The following is a 21,788-nucleotide window of genomic DNA, read 5'->3' as shown; positions in this document are numbered from 1 at the left end:
TGAGACAATCCTCTGCGGAGGGCTCGGGTAGGTTTAATACATGAGGAACAGTCTCTAAGCATATGTCACGTACTGTGGCCAGGAGGGAGGTGGTCCCCCGGCCGTCAGCATCAAGTTTATAGTCTACCACACGGACGGTGGTCAATCCTGGACAATTTCTTACTTGTGTGCGCACTGCGAATATGTCTGTGTCATTTGATACTCCCGCCACTGCAACCACGCGTCTTGGGGACATGCGGAGCGCTAAGGCCCAGTCATTGACTTCTTGCTTGGACGGCACGGACATGATGGCATTTAATTCGGACAATTTGATATGGAATAGGGCACCACAGGTCTGATCTCAGCAGCGCCTCCAAATGTAACGGGTATTCCCCCACCCAATCGCATATAGAGTGTATGTGCGGGGAACCTAATGTTACCAGGTGTGGTGCGGTATACCTGTCAGGCTCACAGGGGGCCTGAGCCTCCGCTAGTGAGAGCCTGGGGTGAATCTCTGGAATGTTCTGGTTTGCAGGGCCTCCACCTGTGTAGGGTTCTAGAAATGCAGAAGGTTGCCTACACAGGACCCACATACGCAATAAGCACATACACGGAGATGTATATAACCACTTTACTGTATATGCAGAATAACTGTAATACTTGACATCAATATCAACAATAACCACTGTGATCTTTATAACACTACTCCCCCTAGGGGGTAACTCCACACCATGTACCGAATGTCATTCACTAAACTAGGAGTGTACCTTGCTACCACCGTGTATCCCCACACCGTGTCCATTGTCTAACCCCTTTGTCCCGTGGTCAGCGCTGCCACTATGTGTAAAGATATATATATTGTGATACGTTGGTGCACTTATGACGGTACCTGCCGAGTTCTCCTGCACTCGGGCCAGCAATCAACTTCGAAAAGGATCCGCCGCTTGGTGATTCCATCTGCGATCCGGTCCTTCCTTACACGAGGGTCCGCCAGGGGCGATCCCACCCTGGAGATAGTCTTTGTCTCTTTGGGGCGTAGGCTTGCGCCCAAGCCTCTTCTCGGGGAGCGCAGTGTCCACTGGGTCCCTAACTATCAATGATACTAAGGTGGCAGGATCCCTAACCTAGGGCCTGTCCCTGTAGCACCACAAGCTGTGAGGGGCTCAGGACCTAACTGGGGCCTAGGGGACTGCTGGCCTAATGCAGTGGGTCACAGACCCCTGCACTTACCTCCTACCCCTAGCTCTTCCTGGTCCTGACTCAGTTCAGAGCCCGCGAAATGTATCTAAATCTCCTCCACAGGGAGATTATACAGCCCTATTGGCTCCCTGGCGTCATGTGGGGCGCTCCTGAGGCTCATGGGACCTGTAGTCCCATTCTCAGAGCCTCCCTGGTTAGCTGGTGTTCGCGCGCTCTCCTCGCGCTATCCTCGCGCATGCGCAACTGGTCCGGCCGCCCAAGCACTCACTGCGCATGCGCGAACTGTGGCAAGATGGCGGCACTCTGCACGGGAGCCGCCGGAACGCCAAAGCGCTCCCTGCTAAGCCCCCACCCTCCAGAAGTGCCGGCGGGTCTGTCGAGTGACCCCCGGCAGCGGAGGTAACGGGGAGGGGGGGGGTCGCGGGGCACAGGGGACTTGGCTACATATGCAACAATGACAAACTATTCTGGCCCAAAGTTGTGTGGCTTGGAGAAGAAGTGAAATATAGAGGACACGCCAATTAAATGGAAAACTACAGTACAGGTATAGCAGACATTATTAATACTGGTAACGTGACGCATTGTGCTAATACTGTCATGATATTTGAGGCAATATTCAATTCAGCACCATTTAAACAAATCTTAATGCCATTTTTTTTTAACGCATGCAATATTTTGTGTGTTTTATGACGTAATGTGTCATATCAATGGGATCAATAACGTCTGCGACATCTTTCAGGTATTAGGAAACTTTCCAACCCTTTATGCAACTTTAGAGCACAGATAACACACACTGTAATTGTGCATTTTGTTTTACTTTAAGATATCATTACACATGTATTTTAGTCCAATATTGATTCAGATGCACCAGCTCATGATTTGGGGAGGGTCAATGTGACATAAATATTATATTATTATTATTATAATGTTTCAAATGCTGTGTCCCCTTACTTGCTTTCCTACTGTACATTTTGTGAGCATCAACAAACTACCAGTTCTGACCTACTGTAAGTTAAATCTATTCAGCTAGCAGTCTTCTTCAAACGTGCTTCTTACATGTGATGCCAGCGACGAGCACAGAAAAATGCAGTGCAGAAAAGACAAATTTGGATTGATATATTTCCTAGTACATGCAAAATCATTGGCAGTGGGAGGCTGAGAGGCATTTTTTTCTGCACTAGTTTAAAAAAAAAAAAAAAAAAAAAAGCTGTATGAAGAATGTATGAACTCAGCAGCGTCAAAAATGACAATTATATATTTATTCTGTACATCAAGATGCGTATGTCAGGAGCTTACTTTATAAGCCTTACAGTTTCATAGTTGTTGATCTTAGATAGAGGAAAATTAGGTCTAGTTAGCCTGCCCATATCGGTTTAAAGGAACTTGAATTTTTTTACAAATCCTTTACCATACATAAGCTCTTGTGGATTCTTTTTCTTCGTCATAATAGCTGTATCTGCCCAATGCAATATGATTATCAAATGTGTGCCTGAAGTTATTTGTTACGTCGCATTCCATCACTGCCAACCCAATTAGCTACACAGCATAGCCACTATTTGTGCTAAGTTTTCAACTTTTTGGGTAACAAAGGTTACTTGTCTCAAATAACATGAAAATGAAAGTGGGGGTTTGCAATAATTGGTTACCATCTCAGATTTTCTCTCTTTTTTTTATTATTACAACTTCTCTCAGATGAGGTCCTTATGCTAATGTATATGGTATGTGATGGAGATGAGGAATCATTCACACAATTTGTACTTTACTGTTGCAGCCGCCTTTATTCTCCTACTTACCCGGATAAGTTTCTACGTTTTTCTCGGAGTTTCCCGCGCGGCGGCCGCATCATCAGATAAGCGCTAATGGCGCTTATCATTGAAAGCTCCCGCGGCACGGGACACCTGAGGAAAAAAAAGCCGCGCGCCACCGCGTTTTTAAAAATCCCGCGGTGGCGGCCGCAGGAGGATAAAGGCGGCCGCCACTGTACCTTAAGCCAAGCCTTACCAAGCAATATCCTACAAGTGTGTGTTTTTTTTTAAAATAAATCAGTTCTGTACTGTGAGAAAATACTTTTAGCATTTAGAAAAAACAACAACTCTAAATTACATTTTTATTGTAAAGTATTATAATATAACAAGCATTTTTGTTTCTATAACAACAATTTACAAATTCACATCCCTTATTGAGCCCTACCCTCTCTGAAGCAATGCACCAATTGTATCTATTAACTGCCTGGTCACATGATCTTCCTCACAGAAAGTTACGTCTTTGGTCCTTTCCTGCTACACTGACAACCATTTAGTGAACCCCCCCGAGTTCAATCTTCGCCGATCGATCACAGGACGACTGATCGATCGGCAACTTAGTTAATTACTTATCATTGTGTGGATTGTATTGGTGCACATATTAAAGTGGGGAAAAACAGCAGCTTGGGCTGCTGCGTTAATAGAAATGATTTCAATCTGATGTTCACCAGTGAGAGTCATGTTAATACTATATGCTTCTTGGACCTTGTCATCTGTATTAATCAAATAAAATTTGAATAAAGACATATTTCAAGAAAACAAATGTCAATTCAGCTCTGGATCCAATGAACAATCATGAACAGAAATGCATGGCCAACATGCCATGTAGTCCGTTTTTAAGATTAAAATGCAACTGTACTGCGGAAACATAATTTAATGCTTGCTTATCTCAAACATTATTTCTGACTGACAGATTTTTTTTAAAGTGATACAAGAAATAACCGATTAAGTTAGCACTACACAACAAAGCGAAGAAGAGGGGAACTTTGTTGAAATATAACATTCCAAAAAACATAGCATGTCTAGCTGTTTAATAAAGGTGTGGTGATGAAATGACAGTAGTTTGTAGTCAAATACTCACACGGCCCTGTGTGAGCACATATGTGTAAAGGTATCTTGCTTCTGGTAGCTACTTCTTAGCCCAAAAGACTGATAATGTTCAGATGGAAATGGAGGGGGGGGGGGGGGGTTAGAATAATACTCATAAATAACTTACCCGGCCATGTGTAAGCTCAATCCTGGGAGAGAATAATATGGGGTTGCCTCTGATGGACCCGTCCGTGGTGCTTCCCGTGGCAACGTGTAATCAGCTGCTGGCGGGCAGAGTATTGGCTGGCGGTTCCCCTTCCCTCACACGCTCCAATCCTCCCCCCCTCCCCGATTCAGGAAACGAGGATGTGTGGGGTGAAAGGATAGCAGGGCGTCAGTGACAGTCTTCAGTCAAGATGAAAGTTTTATTGAACATATAAACAGAAAAAAACTCACAAAATGAAGTTTAAAACACCCCGTGGCACTCCTATCAGCGTGGCTGCAGGTCGCCTTCCAGCTACGCTGTCTTCCGTGTCCGGATTCAGAAGTGATGGGGACTTCTGACGCGGCTGTGCTTCCACTTGCTACGGAGGCCTCCAATGTCCAAAATGATGTGATGAATTAGAGCAACGCGTTTCGCCGTTCTGGACGGCTTCCTCAGGCTCAAAATGTAAAATGGTGGGGGTCTTCTTAACTTATATAGACCCATAATCATATATATTGGTTAAACATGGTCATTTAATTGTCATCTACCTTAAAGGGATATACCCCCATTGTGGTTTTGGTGTCTAATTTATATGCAGGGGGGCTGCAGTATATTGTACTAAACATTATGGGAAACGTTAAAAATGGAGACTTGCTGACTTGATCAAGTGTGGTAATATGATTAACAATGGTTATAGGTAAAATTAATGCAAATATAAAATACTCTTAAAGGCATCCTAGCAATCACTAAAAAATATACATATAAATATATATAATATCTATGTCTATTCTCTAAATGAAATTCTAGGGCATTCTTCTTTCACAAGTTAAAATTCAATTACATTACAAATTTTATTACATTACAGTGTAACTTAAAAAATGCATACAGCTATTATTGGAAAATTTAGAACAAAATAAATTTCACATCGAAGTTTAGAATAATAATAATTATGTTAAAAAACCCATACTGTTCAATATATCTTTAAAACATGTGTAAAGTTAAAAGTTTAATTGAAATGATATATATAAATAAACCTAAGAAATTAAAAATAATGGTGTTTATGCTCAAACTCATATTTTTCACTTAAGATGAATATAGACCTGAATTTAGTGACCAATCCAATCCATCAATTAAAAATGTTTTCTGTTCAAGTGGGATTAAAGGATCTCCTTCTAAAGCATTCCTTACTGCCTCACATCCGTCTTCATGCCTAATCGAGGTATAAAGTGAGGTCACATCACACGTGACCATGAGGAAATCTGTCTGCCACTGTACCTCAGATAAAACTCCTAGAACCTGTAGGGTGTCTCTTAGGTATGATCTTGCATTAGTGGCATACTTCTGAAGATAATAATCTACATATTCCCATTCATTGACCTGGGACTCTCTTTCTTTCTTTCTTCTTTCTTTTTTCTTCTCTCTTCGGTAACCAGCCCCCCCCTCCAATGTCCCCTTCCCCCCACCCCCTTCTCTTTGCTTCCCCTGTCACTTATTTGATCTACTTACCAAAATATAGGGGTTGATTGGGGGAACAAGATAACAGACACACTGCGTTTTAACCAACCTAACCCTGTTTTTTGATTATAGATACACGGATAACCATCTACTGTGTATAAATTGCATTGGTCACTAAATTCAGGTCTATATTCATCTTAAGTGAAAAATATGAGTTTGAGCATAAACACCATTATTTTTAATTTCTTAGGTTTATTTATATATATCATTTCAATTAAACTTTTAACTTTACACATGTTTTAAAGATATATTGAACAGTATGGGTTTTTTAACATAATTATTATTATTCTAAACTTCGATGTGAAATTTATTTTGTTCTAAATTTTCCAATAATAGCTGTATGCATTTTTTAAGTTACACTGTAATGTAATAAAATTTGTAATGTAATTGAATTTTAACTTGTGAAAGAAGAATGCCCTAGAATTTCATTTAGAGAATAGACATAGATATTATATATATTTATATGTATATTTTTTAGTGATTGCTAGGATGCCTTTAAGAGTATTTTATATTTGCATTAATTTTACCTATAACCATTGTTATATCATATTACCACACTTGATCAAGTCAGCAAGTCTCCATTTTTAACGTTTCCCATAATGTTTAGTACAATATACTGCAGCCCCCCTGCATATAAATTAGACACCAAAACCACAATGGGGGTATATCCCTTTAAGGTAGATGACAATTAAATGACCATGTTTAACCAATATATATGATTATGGGTCTATATAAGTTAAGAAGACCCCCACCATTTTACATTTTGAGCCTGAGGAAGCCGTCCAGAACGGCGAAACGCGTTGCTCTAATTCATCACATCATTTTGGACATTGGAGGCCTCCGTAGCAAGTGGAAGCACAGCCGCGTCAGAAGTCCCCATCACTTCTGAATCCGGACACGGAAGACAGCGTAGCTGGAAGGCGACCTGCAGCCACGCTGATAGGAGTGCCACGGGGTGTTTTAAACTTCATTTTGTGAGTTTTTTTCTGTTTATATGTTCAATAAAACTTTCATCTTGACTGAAGACTGTCACTGACGCCCTGCTATCCTTTCACCCCACACATCCTCGTTTCCTGAATCGGGGAGGGGGGGAGGATTGGAGCGTGTGAGGGAAGGGGAACCGCCAGCCAATACTTTGCCCGCCAGCAGCTGATTACACGTTGCCACGGGAAGCACCACGGACGGGTCCATCAGAGGCAACCCCATATTATTCTCTCCCAGGATTGAGCTTACACATGGCCGTGTAAGTTATTTATGAGTATTATTCTAACCCCCCCCCCTCCATTTCCATCTGAACATTATCAGTCTTTTGGGCTAAGAAGTAGCTACCAGAAGCAAGATACCTTTACACATATGTGCTCACACAGGGCCGTGTGAGTATTTGACTACAAACTACTGTCATTTCATCACCACACCTTTATTAAACAGCTAGACATGCTATGAAGTCATCTTAGTACTGTTAATATAGGTCAATCTCCTCTAATCCTTTGCTCCCCCTTTTTTTCTCTTCGTTCTCCTATACCCTGAGGGTTTGGATACCCCTCTCTGGGGTCGAGCAGAGGAACTCATCGCAAGTTACGGATCCCACTGTGAAAGACTACATCATTGGTTTTGGGATAAGTATTTTACTGTATTCTCTACCCTGTACTAATATCCTAAGGTAAGCGCCCGGTTTTTTGTCTGCATTCCAAAAAACATAACAATATCAATAAAATGTACAATCATAAGCAATGAGGCTCTCATTGTACCATTAAAGACAGAGTTCGGTAATAATAAAACTATTGATGGCCAAATACCACTATTCATTACACAGTATAAGAAAGCACACAATACCATTAAAATGGCACTTTCAAAACAGTGGCATATTTTAGATATGGATTCTATTCTAAGCCAGATCCTACCAGCAAAACCGAAAGTAGTCTTTAAACAGGCACACACCCTGAAAAATATATTGGCTCCACGCCTACTCCGTGGATAGGTTGAAAAATAAAAATGTTTTATTTAAGAAAACCTTAGGAATGAGGGGCAATTATAAGTGCAATAAACGCAAAGTGTGCAAACAAATGACTTCGCCTAAAAAAAATACGTTTCGAAGTTACCAGTCAAGAATTTCCAATAACCAGCTTTATCAATTGTTGGAGCACTTGCATGGTCTTTGTGATGCAATGTAATTGAGGACTACAATATGTAGGGAAAACCAAACGCAGCCTTAAAATCAGCATATTAGAATACTTGAGAATTATCACAAACATTCCAAAATTGATACAGCAGGCAAAACCCTTAACCCACCTGTTGACAAAGTTTTACAAAGTTCATCAGTGCAATCCAGATCACATTAAATTTCTGGGTATAGAATCAGTCCCACCTAACACCAGAGCTGGGGACAGAGATCAATATTTCTTGAAGAGAGAGCAGTATTAGGTATTTACTCTCTAAGCTAAATCCACAGGGGGCCTTAATTACTTTATAGAGCTTACACCTTTTCTAAGGCCTCGGACACGCTTACCGCTGGCGTGCTGAGGCGCGCTGAGGCTCAGGGAAAGCGGGTGCTTTCCCTGCAAACAAACAATAATAAGCCCTCTAAAAAGCGCTGACCTACAGAAAAATAAATTAGTGATAACTGTGATAACAAATTAAAGTGACTACCCTAAAGTGGTCAAAAATTAATCAAAAATTGATCAAAAGATAAAAGCAGCCTAAGGAACAAAAAATCAACAGACTATTCCAAATCTGTATAAACCAAATAAACATACAAATAAATTGTCCCAGGCGCTGTGAATATAGTCCAATGAACCCAAATACCGTGAACCAATTGGGCAGTCTTTAGTATAGGCTTCCTATGCCAGATATATAATCTTGATAGTTGTTGGACAGGCAGGGGTGTTGTCTGATAAGATATGCTGATGTTTCAGGGTTCTAGGCAGGGGGGTGATTGAAAAAACAAACCACGCTATGTGCGTGCCCTGCTGTTTTTTTCTATGATTTCAGAGACATCAGCATATCTTATCAGACAACACCCCTGCCTGTCCAACAACTATCAGGGTGCTTTCCCTGGCCTTGCGGTTGCTTACCGCAAGCGCTCTCAGCAGGCCGTCAGGGGGCGGTCTGGGGGCGGGCGCGTTACTGGCCGGGGGCGGGCCAGTGACGTCACGGAGCTGGTTCGCCCTCATTGGGCGAACCGCTCACGTGACCGGCCTGTCTCGCCGGCAAGCGGGGGAATTTGAAATTCCCCTAAGACCTGCGCTTCCGCAAGCGTGCGGAAGCGCAGGTGAGCCCCTACTAAAGCCGCTCTAATTGCGGCTGTAGGGGCTCAGTGCTGATCGGGAGCGCGCTTCCGCCAGAAAGCGCCAAACATGGCCAAGGCCTAAGATGAACTTCTGTATTTCTATACATTGTGTTTTATATTATATAAAATAATTGTACATTTTGATGGGTAGGTATGTTGTTATACTCCTATACACATGTTTTTATAGTTATAGTTACTCATTTACCTTTTTTATTATCCTCTCCCCCTTTTAGCCCTTCCCTCTTTTTTCATTTTTCCATTCACCCCTTCTTTTTAGTATACAGGTTTACATTTGTAACCAATCTCCCAATGGGATATATATATATATATTTTTAAAAAATATTTATTATGAGGATTTTATAAAGGCTTTTAATAAATAAATACCAATTTTAAATGTATAATATGAAAAAATTATATATATATATATAAATATATATATATATATATATATATATATATATATATATATATAATTTTTTCATATTATACATTTAAAATTGTTATTTATTTATTAAAAGCCTTTATAAAATCCTCATAAGAAATATTTTTTAAAAATTGTTGAGTATAAAAATCCCTGTTTTTAATATTAATACTATATATACATTTGCAATTTTTAATATGGGTGATATAATACCACTATCATCATATTGATGTGTATTATTAATGTCTAATATACACTGGCGACACAGTTTATTACACTGCGGCCAGATCCGCAAGCCGGGAGATTTCCCGGCTTGCTAGTGGCCGCCCCTCGGCGTGTCTTCGGGAGCGTGCGCCCCCTGCACGCGCGTCCAGGGGCTCCCCGAGGGAGCCCTGGTGTCCCGCGATCGCGGGACAGCGGCAGGGGGTTCCGGGGGACCCGGCGGACCCGGCAGCGGTAGGGAGAGCGCCCCGATCGGAGGGCGCTCTTCCGCTGCTTCGGCGCGCGCCCGTCACTCTCGGGCGCGCGCCAGGCTACTGCTGCGGCACAGAACGGGCAAATGCTCGAATAAACTGTGCCGCAGCAGTATAAACTTGTATATGATTACACTTGAATCGCTGCTAAACTAAATTTTGAATGGAAAGGAGGGATATTTATAGTTGGAAACCAGGCAGTGAACCTATAATCCTGATGAAGTACAGTTTGTGCGAAACGTGTAGTGATCACGTAGCAAAGCAGTTGCTACACACTACTTCCTATACAAGATCTGATTGCACAGCAAGCCAAGCAAGCTAAGACCCAGTGGACGCAACTTGCAAATAAAACAACCAGGAAGTGTCAGACAATTACTTGAGCACACAGGATATGCCTCAGCGCGCAAGGCACTGTGTAGGACACTGATGGATCATCCCTAGCATTTTCTCCACTTGGCGATCAGCTGTTCATTCACTTTTACAAACTTAATTCTAAGTGTTCAAATGCTTTTTTTATCCTTGTGTAGCATGGCAAAGCCTCTCTACCCCCTGTCATGTGAGCCCTTAGGAGCTCTAGGCTGTAACAGGCTATCCTGGGGGCAATGACCCCCCTTCATGCCGACTCTGTGAGTGATAGAGGTGGTGTCACAAAGGTCTGTGTACAGCCAATAGTGGTACAGACCTTGAGCCCTTCCCTTCTGGTGTCTCAGAGAGGAAGTACTAAATTATAGTTCAGTCCTCCTCCACCCTCCTGGGATGAGGATGCAAAAGAGAGTTCTCTTCCATCCCTCCTAGGGATAGGAGGTGTGTGCTGTTCCTCCCAGCTGGGAGTGAGACATGCCAGTCAGTCCCTCCTGGGCTGGCTGGTAAAAGAGAGATCAGAGGCCTCAAGACTACCAGAGAGCCCAGCACCATCCAGAGGCCTGACATCCATCTGCATCCGCTGTATACCATCTGCAGTGACTGCCCAAATAAAGCCCTTTGTTTTATATACCTGTGCCTGAGTCTACAGGCTATTGGGTAAAAGAAGTCTGTTCTGGTGGGTACTGTCTCTGGAAATCCTGGAGCCCACCACAACTGGAGTCGCTGACACCCATGAGTGAAGACTAAAGATCACCAAAAGCATGTACTGTTCCCCACACCATCGCAGACAACTCAGCTCTCCTGGACCCTCACAGGTATGCACGCACCACAAACATCAGGAACCAGTAGAACATCTTCCAGAGAGGGGGGGGGAGACTATGTTACACTTGTAATACATATATTTACAGTATACAAATCTCCGGTGCGCTCAGTGATTCTTTTTTGTTACTGTATATGATACTCTGTGACCGATTGTTTGTTTTAAATTGTGACTTTAAAAACATGGCATTTTATTATGCTGATGTTAATAGCTTTGGTAATTAATTATAAAATGAATTTAAATACATACAATCCCTTTTTGCATAAATCACATTATACCCTCTCAGCAAAAATATTCAAAAACTACTAAAATTGGTAACATGGTTTCATACTGTAAATATCTGAAAATATCTGACCAAGTGTAATATTTGAGTAATATAAAACATCTTTAAACATGTGGATATTTTTCTTGTTTTCTAAGAGAGAGATATGACAAAAGACAATATGTTGAATTTGTACCTACCCCAACCCAGGAGATAATACCAATGTAAATGCTGCTCTTCAGCAAACACTGCCACCACAATCAAGGTATGGAGATATATGCCTTCACAGAGCATCCAGAAGTAATTACATCCAAACATGTATTGGTGAAAAAACTGTAGCACCTTGCAGTTAACCTGGAAAACACAGTTGGAGAACACAGATTGTTATTTGCATTATAGCATGCTCTAATTGTGTGATTTGTGTTTTGAAACATTTTTTTTAGCTTTTGTTTCATCAGCAATGACTATATGACTCGAGTAATACTGAAAAAGCTACCCAGCAAATCGCCGAAATAATCAATGAATAAGCTGTATTACAAAAAAAGAGAAAAACTTGTTATGCATAAAGCAATGTCTTACTATTGTTAAATGACCCACAAAATGGAAATGGATTGACAGGTTTCCTTAATTACAAACAATGTAAAAAAAATCCTGTTTTCCAAATCATCTCAGCCATCTATCCAGCTTGTAAGGTGGTAATTACTGTAGCTCTGTTCAAGTTGAGTAGTGTCATGAGAGTGTATTCATTGATATTTTTTGGTGATTTAGTGGGCAGTGCAGGCATAGGCAGGACAAGAGAACTACATAACTTTTAAATTGTGATGTCCTTGGATTTCTAAATGAAGGTGGATTTCTGTTTTCCTGGATGCTTCATGTACAAAAGGATATAATTTGACATTGCTAAATTTGTCAAAGTTTCTAGTTAACTACATAGCATACATCTCTCAGACGTCTGGATTTTGAATGATATCCCGAATTTCGGCATGTGCAGGCAAACAATACAGTGTATGCTATTATATTATAAGTTGACAGCAGAGGTATGAAGGAATAGACTGAAAAATTGATCAGCAATGATATACTGCCTGCTACAAGTAACCAAAGCAAACTGCAAATCTATCAGTGTATTTAGAGATGCATCCCCCAATATATCGACATGGACCTGCAGTAAGCTGACGAGGATGCCCTTCGTATAGGCAGGGATAAGTAGAACAGTTTTTATTTACTTTATTTATGCTGAATGGCTAATGTTGTGTTTAATAATGGGCAAATAATCTATTATCCTTATCTGGATAATAGTTATTTTGCCCATTACTGTACTGTATGTGTTTGGAGGGGGGTGGGGGGAGGTGTATTTCTTGAAATGTTGGTCATGTTTTGTTTTTGTAAATGCAGGAATGGTACCGCAGGCCAGCGAGGACCCATGGGGACCACCTGAGGACCCATGGGGGATACCAGCGGGGAAGAACCAGGGGCCCCACAGCTGTGGGGGCCCCGGGGAACCGTGGGGACCACCCAAGGGCCCCCAGACACCCATGAGGATGACCCGGGGACCCCCAGACACCCACAGGGACCATCCGTGGACCCTGTTGGGGCCCACAGGGACCACGAAGCTCAGCAGGGACAAGCAGATGTCCGTAGGTACCCCCTGGGGTGCACTGTGGGGCCTGTGTACAACCGACGGGTCTACCCAGGAACCCCCACTGGCATGGGTTATTAATCCTGTGTCTATAAAAATAAATATTGCTTTTATGTGGGGGCACAGGAGGTGTATTTATTTTAATGTACAGTAGGCCATGTTTTTTTTTTTTTTTTAATACAGGAATGGTACCGCAGGCCTGTGGGGACCACCTGGAGGCCACGGAGGCCTAGCGGGGACCACCCAGAGCCCCCAGAAACTTATGGGTACCCCCAGGGGTGCACTGTGGGGCCTGCAGACACCCGTCGGGACCACCCTGGGACCCCGGCTTGCATGTGGTATTAATCCTGTGTCTATAAAAATAAATATTGGTTTTACAGTATATGGGGGCACGGGGTGGGTTGTGTATTGGTGCTTACTAGATATTTAATATTTTACAGTAATGTAGCAGGGGGTTTCCGGAGCTGAACCGCATTGTTTGCAAGTCCAGGGACCCACTACTTCCCAAGATACAGGCCCCTTTATGGGGTGCCAGTATCTCCTTTGCATGGAAATATCTTGCGTCAAGTGATCGGGACATTTCAATGCATGGGAGATACCAGCACCCCATAACATTGCCTGTATCTCGGGAAGTAGGGGGTCCCCGGACTTGAAATCAATGCATTCAGCTCCGCAGACCCCCTGCTACATTACTGTAATGTTTACAATTAAATAAAAACCCTGCGATCGCCGGTGAAAGGCGCGTAGTTAGAGGGATTGATTCAGCCCTCTTACTGCATGTCTATTACAGATAAGCAGACCCCGGTAGGACTCACACTCGCACAGTTATGGTGTGTTGACATACTCCATCTTGTCAAGACATTAGGTCTTTCATCAGTGTATATACAGGTCGCTACTGTGCAGCACACTATTGCTGCAGTTGTTTCTCCCTACTAGAAGAGATTGAAAATGCACCTTATTATATGATGTTGTTTTGTCTTGACTGAGACAACCAGATATTTAGCTATTTGACTTCCCAGTAATTTATGCTTTAAAGACCTCTACACACCTACCTATATATCCATATATTTTGCGAAGGTACAATTTGCAATATCTTAGCAGTCCTACCTCCGGTTTGGATCCATACCCACCTAGAGGATGTTATTATCCACGTGTATATAATAGTTCACAGTTTTTATGTGTGTTTTTTTGCTCTTTTTGCTAAGAGACCACAAATAACTATTTTTATGTCACAGAGCTAGTTCACTTGTTTCCCTTAATGGATGACTAACTGCATAATTTGTTTTCATGCTGGACGCATTATTCATGACAGAAAATAAATGCTCTTTACTGAAGTGCTACTGTACATAAGTATGCTATGTATGTCCTTTTATTATCTTTGCTCTGGATTCTACAGGTTAAAGAAGGCGGACTATTAATTCCATATGGCAACAAAATAAAAGCAGAAGAACAGAGATTCAATTCAAGTGGAACATGTCTCCAAAATAATAAGATACCTTATGTTTATGAAGTAATTGGCTGACATGTAAATATTTATCATTTAATAAGTGATATGCAAATGCAAAATCGGTTCGCACACATTTGTTTTAAATATTTAGATTGGTCAGACCATTTTGGCTATTCATTTCTGTACTGTAATTTAAATGAAAAAAACTTGACACAAAAGGTATACATTAACATGATAACTATACGATTCATTATTTCATGGAATAGTTTATGACATAGTTGTCCTACTGTACAGTAGCTTTACAACAGTACATATATTATTTATTTCAAAAATGCTTCCCTTGAAGTACACTTTTAGCATCACAAAGGACACTTAAACTAAATTATGATGATCTCATTAGTTAACACTGTTTTCATATATTCATCATATCTTATGGGAGGAAACAGTAGCAACATGTAAAGCACTGAAAAAGCCGATATACGGGGTTGCATGAGGGCTGTCAGACATAGTGCTTGCTTAAGAGACGGGCTCAAGAGCCAAGCGTAAATCATAGCCATCCAATACAGTATAACTAAACCAGCCTTAAAACTTCTGGACTGGCTGGAGGAAAACACATAGATGTCTCTCATCCATTGCCCGTTTAATGCAAAATAAGATCTTGTTTGTCTCTGCAGCTACTGTATGCCTTTGGGCATTATTGCTAAGCCTGCTGTCTACAAGCACTCTAAAATCCTTCTTCATCAAGGATTCCCCCAATTTATCCCCATTTAATTTGTAAGCCGCCTGTTTATTTTTGCTTCCCAAATGCATAACCTTACATTTATCTGTATTAAACCTCATCTGCCATTTACCTGCCCACGTTTCCAGTCTCTCCAAGTCCTTCTGCAGAGAAATTACATCCTGCTCTGATTTTACTATCTTACACAATTTAGTATCATAAGCAAAGATGGAGACTTTGCTCTCAATGCCACCCTCATTGTCATTAATAAATAAGTTAAAAAGCAGGGGTCCTGAGGGGGCGTCCTGGAGTCTAACAGCAACGGCTGTCTCTGTCTAAAGCTCCTGCAGGCAAAACTTCAAACAGAGAAATAGCGAACAACAATCTGGCCAAATCAAATTAAAAACACCATACTGTAAGAAAGTAGGAGACGGGGGAGATTTTAACACACAAGTGCGTGGCAAGGAGACTCTGTGGAGCTGAGAGGCTCGGCGCGGTCCCCGACGCCCCCCACACCCTCCCGCCGCTTCCCCGCGAAGATTATCACAGCAGACGGATCCCGGAGCAGATTACCAGCCGGTAGGAAACTCACCAGCACCAGCGACGATCTTAGGTGCTCGGGAGGGAGCCGAGGGAGAAGGCGGAGCGGCCATCATGACTCTGCTGCGGAGGCTCGCGCAGGGAGAAGCGTGGCTTCCCCGAGGGGGTGAGTGACGCCGCGGGTCCCGGAGGGGAGGAGACCCCACAGAGGTGAGCAGAGCCGTGGGCCAGGGGAGACGAGGCCGAGAGTACCCCCCCAGTCCCGATTGAGCCCCGGCGTGGAGGAGCAGCGCCACCTAAGATGGCCGCCGGGCTCACACGCAGGGAATAATACGAAGTGGCATAGCAGACGGGGAGGCTCCCCGGAGACGACCGTACAGCTGACCGCCTGGGCCAAGTAATACCTGTCTCCCCCCCCCCAGGCATGGGGTGCTCACATTAGCCCATTAGCGACGACCCAGGGCTAAGGCAGAGAGAGGAGGCGGCCATCTTAAACCAAGGAAAAAGACAGGGCACTTTCAAATAAAAGGTGAAGCCTGGCAGCCAGAGAGGGGGAGAGTCTCCTGACATTCAGAGAGGCTGATCAGGGGGACAGAGGACTGCAGCTGGGGAGGAGGGGAGGACATCTTACCATACAAGCCTGCGGGCTGAGCTCTGTAGCACTATTACCAGCTCAGCCTTTTTTGTTGCCAGTGCCCCACACAGTAGGGCTACGAAAGAACAGGGGAAACAGAACAATCTCAGCAACAGCTAGAGTCTGCACTGACTTCATCTGGGTTATTTAAATTCGACAGCTAAACAAGGTTCTGCCAAATAAAAGATAACTACACTGATGCAGCTGAAAGGTTGTGGCCCTGTGCTCCCCAGGCAAGACAGAACCCCCAAAACAGGAGTCATTAAACCAAATATGTCTCTCAGAGATGCGCACGCGGCGCAGTTCACAATGACCGTCTGAAGCTGGTTCCATGAGGCGGCTGGCATATAAGAGCATTTAACAAACTATTAGAAGCAGGATACGCATAGATTGGAGGAGTTGGATCGAGCAATCCCCAAAATGGCTCAGAAAAAGCCGACTTCGCAAGACTTTTTTAAGACAAAAGAGAGAAACAAATTGGGCCGCTCAGAAAGCAGAGCGACATCTCTTGTACAGTCAGACGCAGAACCTGAGCCCGTACCTGAGGTGTGTAACCAAACATCAACAAAAAAAGACATTGAGAATCTATACGCCAGCCTAAAAACCTTACTCCACCAAGAGCTACAAAGCGCACTTAAAGATCTAAGATCAGAGGTTAGCTCCATAGGTGAGCGCACGGACACGTTGGAACATAAAGTGAACGAAGTCATCAACAACCAGACAACTATAGATACAGAGATCCTGGCCCTACGCTCCAGAATGGCTGACATGGAGGAGAAACAGGAGGATCAAGAATATCGGGCAAGCAGAAACAACCTCAGGTTCAAAAACATTCCAGAGACGGTCACAGACCTAGAAAAAGCAACAACGGAATGGCTACAGACACTCCTCCCAGAAATTCCCCCAGCAACACGGCTCCTTAACAGAGCGCATAGAGTGCTTAGACCGAGACCACAAGCCGGAGATAGAGCAAGAGATGTAGTAGTGCAGCAGTTTGATTTAAGGGACGCTTGGAAGGAGATGAATCCGCAGAAAAGGGACTTCTCTTTCTATTCTGCACCCCACAAAGTATATACAAGGATAGATTACATATTTGTAGGCTCTCTACTAATCCCAAAAATTACAAAGGCCACAATACACCCTATTACATGGTCAGACCATGGCCCAGTTGAAGTGCTCATTGAGAACATACTGTACATAAGAAACCAAGTAAAGGGACATGGAGATTAAATGAGTCCCTCCTAAAAATGCAAAGGTCATAGAGGAGATCAGTAACGAGGCAACCAACTTCTTCCAAATAAACTAAGGTAGTGTGGACTCACCCTACACCCTTTGGGAGGCCCATAAGGCTGTGGTGAGAGGAAAACTTATCAGTGTCGCAACACATAGAAAGAGGGAGAGACAGAAACAAACCGCAAGCCTGCAAGAAAAGATAAAGACCCTAGAAGAGGCCCATAAAACAAATCACAGTATAGCTATTGAGACTGAATTGCGGGATCTAAGGGGGGAATTAAATCTATTAAATCTATTACTGACAGACAAAGTTGAAAAGGCCATAGCATGGACAAAACAAAAATTCTACGAGAAGGCTAATACGGCTGACACAATGCTGGCCACAAGATTGAGGAAGGATAGAATGCAATCTAGAATACATAGCATTAGAAGAAAAGATGGGGAGTGTACAACAAATCCACAGAAAATAGCTAATGAATTCACCATATTTTACAAAGAACTATACAACGGAGATAAAGTAGATAGAGGGAACACACCAAGGAAAAACAGAGAGCTTTCCTCAGAAAACTGAATTTGCCTAAACTCACAGTACAAGATGTAACAACACTATCCCAGCCAATAACATCGACAGAGATACTAGAAACAATAAAGGGGTTGAAAAATTCCAAGGCCCCGGGACCAGATGGCCTGTCCAATATATACTATAAAAAACTAGCCCAAATATTAATTCCCCAATTACTAAAGATATTTAACAAAGCGCTTGAGGGGGAGCAGTTCCCACAAACAATGCTGGAATCAAAAATAATATTAATACATAAAGAGGGAAAAAACCCCACCCAATGCAAAAGCTACAGACCGATATCCCTGATCAATGATGATCTCAAAATATTTTCCAAAATCTTAGCTACTAGATTGAATAAGTATCTTCCGCAACTGGTAGACGCAGATCAGGCAGGATTTATACGAGGCCGACAGGCTGTGGACAATACACGTAGAGCAATTGACTTAATCCAGATAGCTAAGCACAATAAAACGCCCTTGATGCTACTATCATTAGACGCGGAGAAAGCTTTTGATTGCATTGATTGGGGATATATGTTTGAGGCACTTCAGGCATTTGGAGTGAAAGGCAAATTTATGAAAGCTATTACATCACTATATGGAGAACGCACAGCTAAAGTATCCTATATTAATATGCAGACCGAGAGAATCCACATCAGAAATGGTACAAGACAAGGCTGCCCCCTGTCACCCTTATTGTTCGCATTGGCGATAGAACCGTTAGCAACCCAAATCAGGGCGAACGCAGATATAGGGGGGATTAAGGTAAAACAAAAAGAATACAAATTGGCATTGTTTGCAGATGATATTTTGTTAACAATTTCAAAACCCTTCACCTCACTCCCAAACCTCTTTAGTAACCTATCAGAGTTCCCGAAATTTTCAGGGTTTAAAATAAATAATGAAAAATCCGAAGCCCTAAATATAAACCTCCCCGAGGAACAACTAAAGCTAATAAAAATAAACTTTGACTTCGCGTGGAAGACACAGGCCATAAAGTACTTGGGAATCTGGTTGACCAACACAAATGACACTATAAATGAGACAAACTACCCAGCACTAATAAAAATACTGAAAAAAGACTTAGAAGAATGGTCCAGGTATCATATATCATGGATAGGCAGAGTAAACGCTATCAAAATGAACTTACTACCAAGAATCTTGTACCTATTCCACACACTTCAGTACAGGCTAGAGCTAGGGACATACACGAGTTACAGGGAAAAATCACAAAATGTATATGGAATAACAAAAAGGCGAGAATAAAGCTGCCCACACTCTACGGATCCAAACAGTCAGGAGGGCTAGCCTTGCCACACTTGTGTCAATATTATCAAGCGGCACATGTAAGCCAACTGGTTCACTGGCATGCACATAAACAGAAGAAAAAGTGGGTGAAAATTGAGTCCGATATGATATCAGGGGCATCTATAGAAATGATACTAGGGTTAACAAAGAAAGAAAGACCAGCATTGATGGTGGCCCTGGAGTCTATCACACACTCACTAACCTTGTGGGATTCATTGAAACTTAAACAGGGGCTATCCAACCTCAAATCTCAGATGACACCACTATTTGACAATATTAGCTTTATCCCAGGCACGGAACCAACAGCGTTTAAGGACTGGAGCAAGGCTGGCATCACAAGGGTAAAAGACCTATGGGTAAACAAAGATATTAAAAAGTTCGAGACAGTAAAAAGAGAAATAGGCCTTCATGACTCGGCCTTTTTTAGATATCTTCAATTGAGACACCACATACAGAGGACAGGTCCATATAGAGACTACACAGCATTTGAGGACTTGAGTGGAGGACAAAAAGGGTCTGATCTCTAAATTCTACAGCATACTTGCAGAGGGTAAAACAGAAACGGAGATAAAACCCAAAATGATGACAAAGTGGGAGGAGGAGTTGGGAGAACTAGATCAGGAGCAGTGGGATAACATATTTGAAGGAATAGCAAAGAGCTCCACATGTGTATTAATAAAAGAAAATGCATATAAAATGCTCCACCAATGGTACTACACCCCACTACGATTGTCCAAATTTTTCAGAAACATGTCCCCACTGTGTACAAGGGGGTGTGGCCAGGTTCATTTATACATATGGGGTGGACGTGCCCGAAGGTAACAAAGCTATGGAGGGCCACACATGATATGGCACAGACAATTCTTGGGTATGACTTTCCCTTAGACCCCTGGACGGTAATGCTTTGCAGGCCAATTGAAAACATGGAAAAAACTGACGACAAACTTCTAACACACATATATACAGCTGCCAGATGCGAAATAGCCAAAGCCTGGAAACAAGAACAGCAGCCGACCATACACGCTGTAAAAGCAAGATTATGGAGGATCTGTCTTATGGAAAAACTGACCGGGATAAAAAACAACACAGTACAGCAATACATAGATGTCTGGGAACCATGGGGAACCTATATAGGAAATAGATATCTTTTGAGGGTTACTCTCCAATCCTGAAACCCACAAAATAGGTGAGGTAAAAACACACTAGCTAGGAAAAAACAAAAAAATAACTAAATAATAATAATAATAACAAGAGCTTCACTATTGAGGTAACCCTGGTGTGATAGGAATCGCAACTGTATAAATTGCAGAGGTGAGCATGGAGGGTACCCAGTATCCAGTTTCGGATACTCCACAAATGCACGGATGTTAAGCTGGTATGATATACCAACAAACGAAATGAATATTCTAAAAGCAATGACATTTCCTTTTTTTCTTTTCCCCCTTTTAAGTCTTTTCAGTTAATTTTCTGTATTCATTACTTTAAACACTGTCATAACAGTGATGTCATTATTGTCTCCCCATTGAATGTGTTATCCACATGATACAAAAGTATGTGAATCACAAGTAACATGTTCCCCTTTTTCATGTTCTGTATCCCACTTCCCACTTTTCTTAAAAAAAAATCAAATAAAGAATAAGTTTAAAAAAAAATAAAAAAAGCAGGGGTCCTAGTACCGATCCCTGAGGTACACCACTCACGACCTTAGCCCAACCTGAAAAGGTTCAAATTATGACAACCCTCATCCTGCAACCAGTTTTCAATCCAGGTGCATATATTTCTACTGAGTGCAATTTGCTTTATTTTGTACACCAACCTCCTGTGTGGAACCGTAACAAAAGCCTTTAAAAAAATCTAAGTAGACCACATTAACTGCATTACCCTAGTCTAAATTCCTACTTACCTCCTCAAATAAACAAATAAGGTTAGTTTGGCATGATCTAGCCTTCATAAATCCATGCTGACTATTACTAATAATTTTGTTTTCCATTAGGTATTCCTGAATATTAGCCTGTATTAAACCTTCAAGTAGCTTCCCCACTATTGAAGTCAGGTTTACAGGTCTGTAATTCCCTGGTTGTTATCTGGCTCCCTTTTTAAATATAGGCACCACATCTGCTTTACACCAATCTTGTGGTACTGAGCCTGTGGAAATGGAGTCCTAGAATATTAAATGTAATGGTTTGGCTGTTACTCAACTTAACTCTTTGAGAACTCTTGGATATATGCCATCGGGGCCAGGTGCCTTATTTACTTTAATTTTTTCATGCCGCCTATGAACTTCTTCCTCAGTTAACCAATTGCTCATTAATATGGAGGTTGTGGCTTCCTCTTTGCGTACTACTATTGAAATTGA

General features: G+C 42.2%; 1 protein-coding gene across 2 annotated transcripts in view; it reads right to left on the bottom strand.

The window, feature by feature from the left end:
* CALCR (calcitonin receptor) overlaps positions 1 to 21,788 on the bottom strand; it is a 379,531-nt gene that overhangs the window by 58,665 nt on the left and 299,078 nt on the right. For both annotated transcript variants that reach the window (XM_075587337.1, XM_075587336.1), the window contains one exon: positions 11,556 to 11,709. In XM_075587337.1, coding sequence (XP_075443452.1) covers positions 11,556 to 11,709 — 154 coding nt within the window. The remainder of the gene's footprint in view (positions 1 to 11,555; positions 11,710 to 21,788) is intronic.

This window comes from Ascaphus truei, chromosome 2, assembly GCF_040206685.1.
Source record: "Ascaphus truei isolate aAscTru1 chromosome 2, aAscTru1.hap1, whole genome shotgun sequence".
Classification (NCBI taxonomy): domain Eukaryota; kingdom Metazoa; phylum Chordata; class Amphibia; order Anura; family Ascaphidae; genus Ascaphus; species Ascaphus truei.
This window is presented reverse-complemented; position numbering and strand designations above follow the sequence as displayed.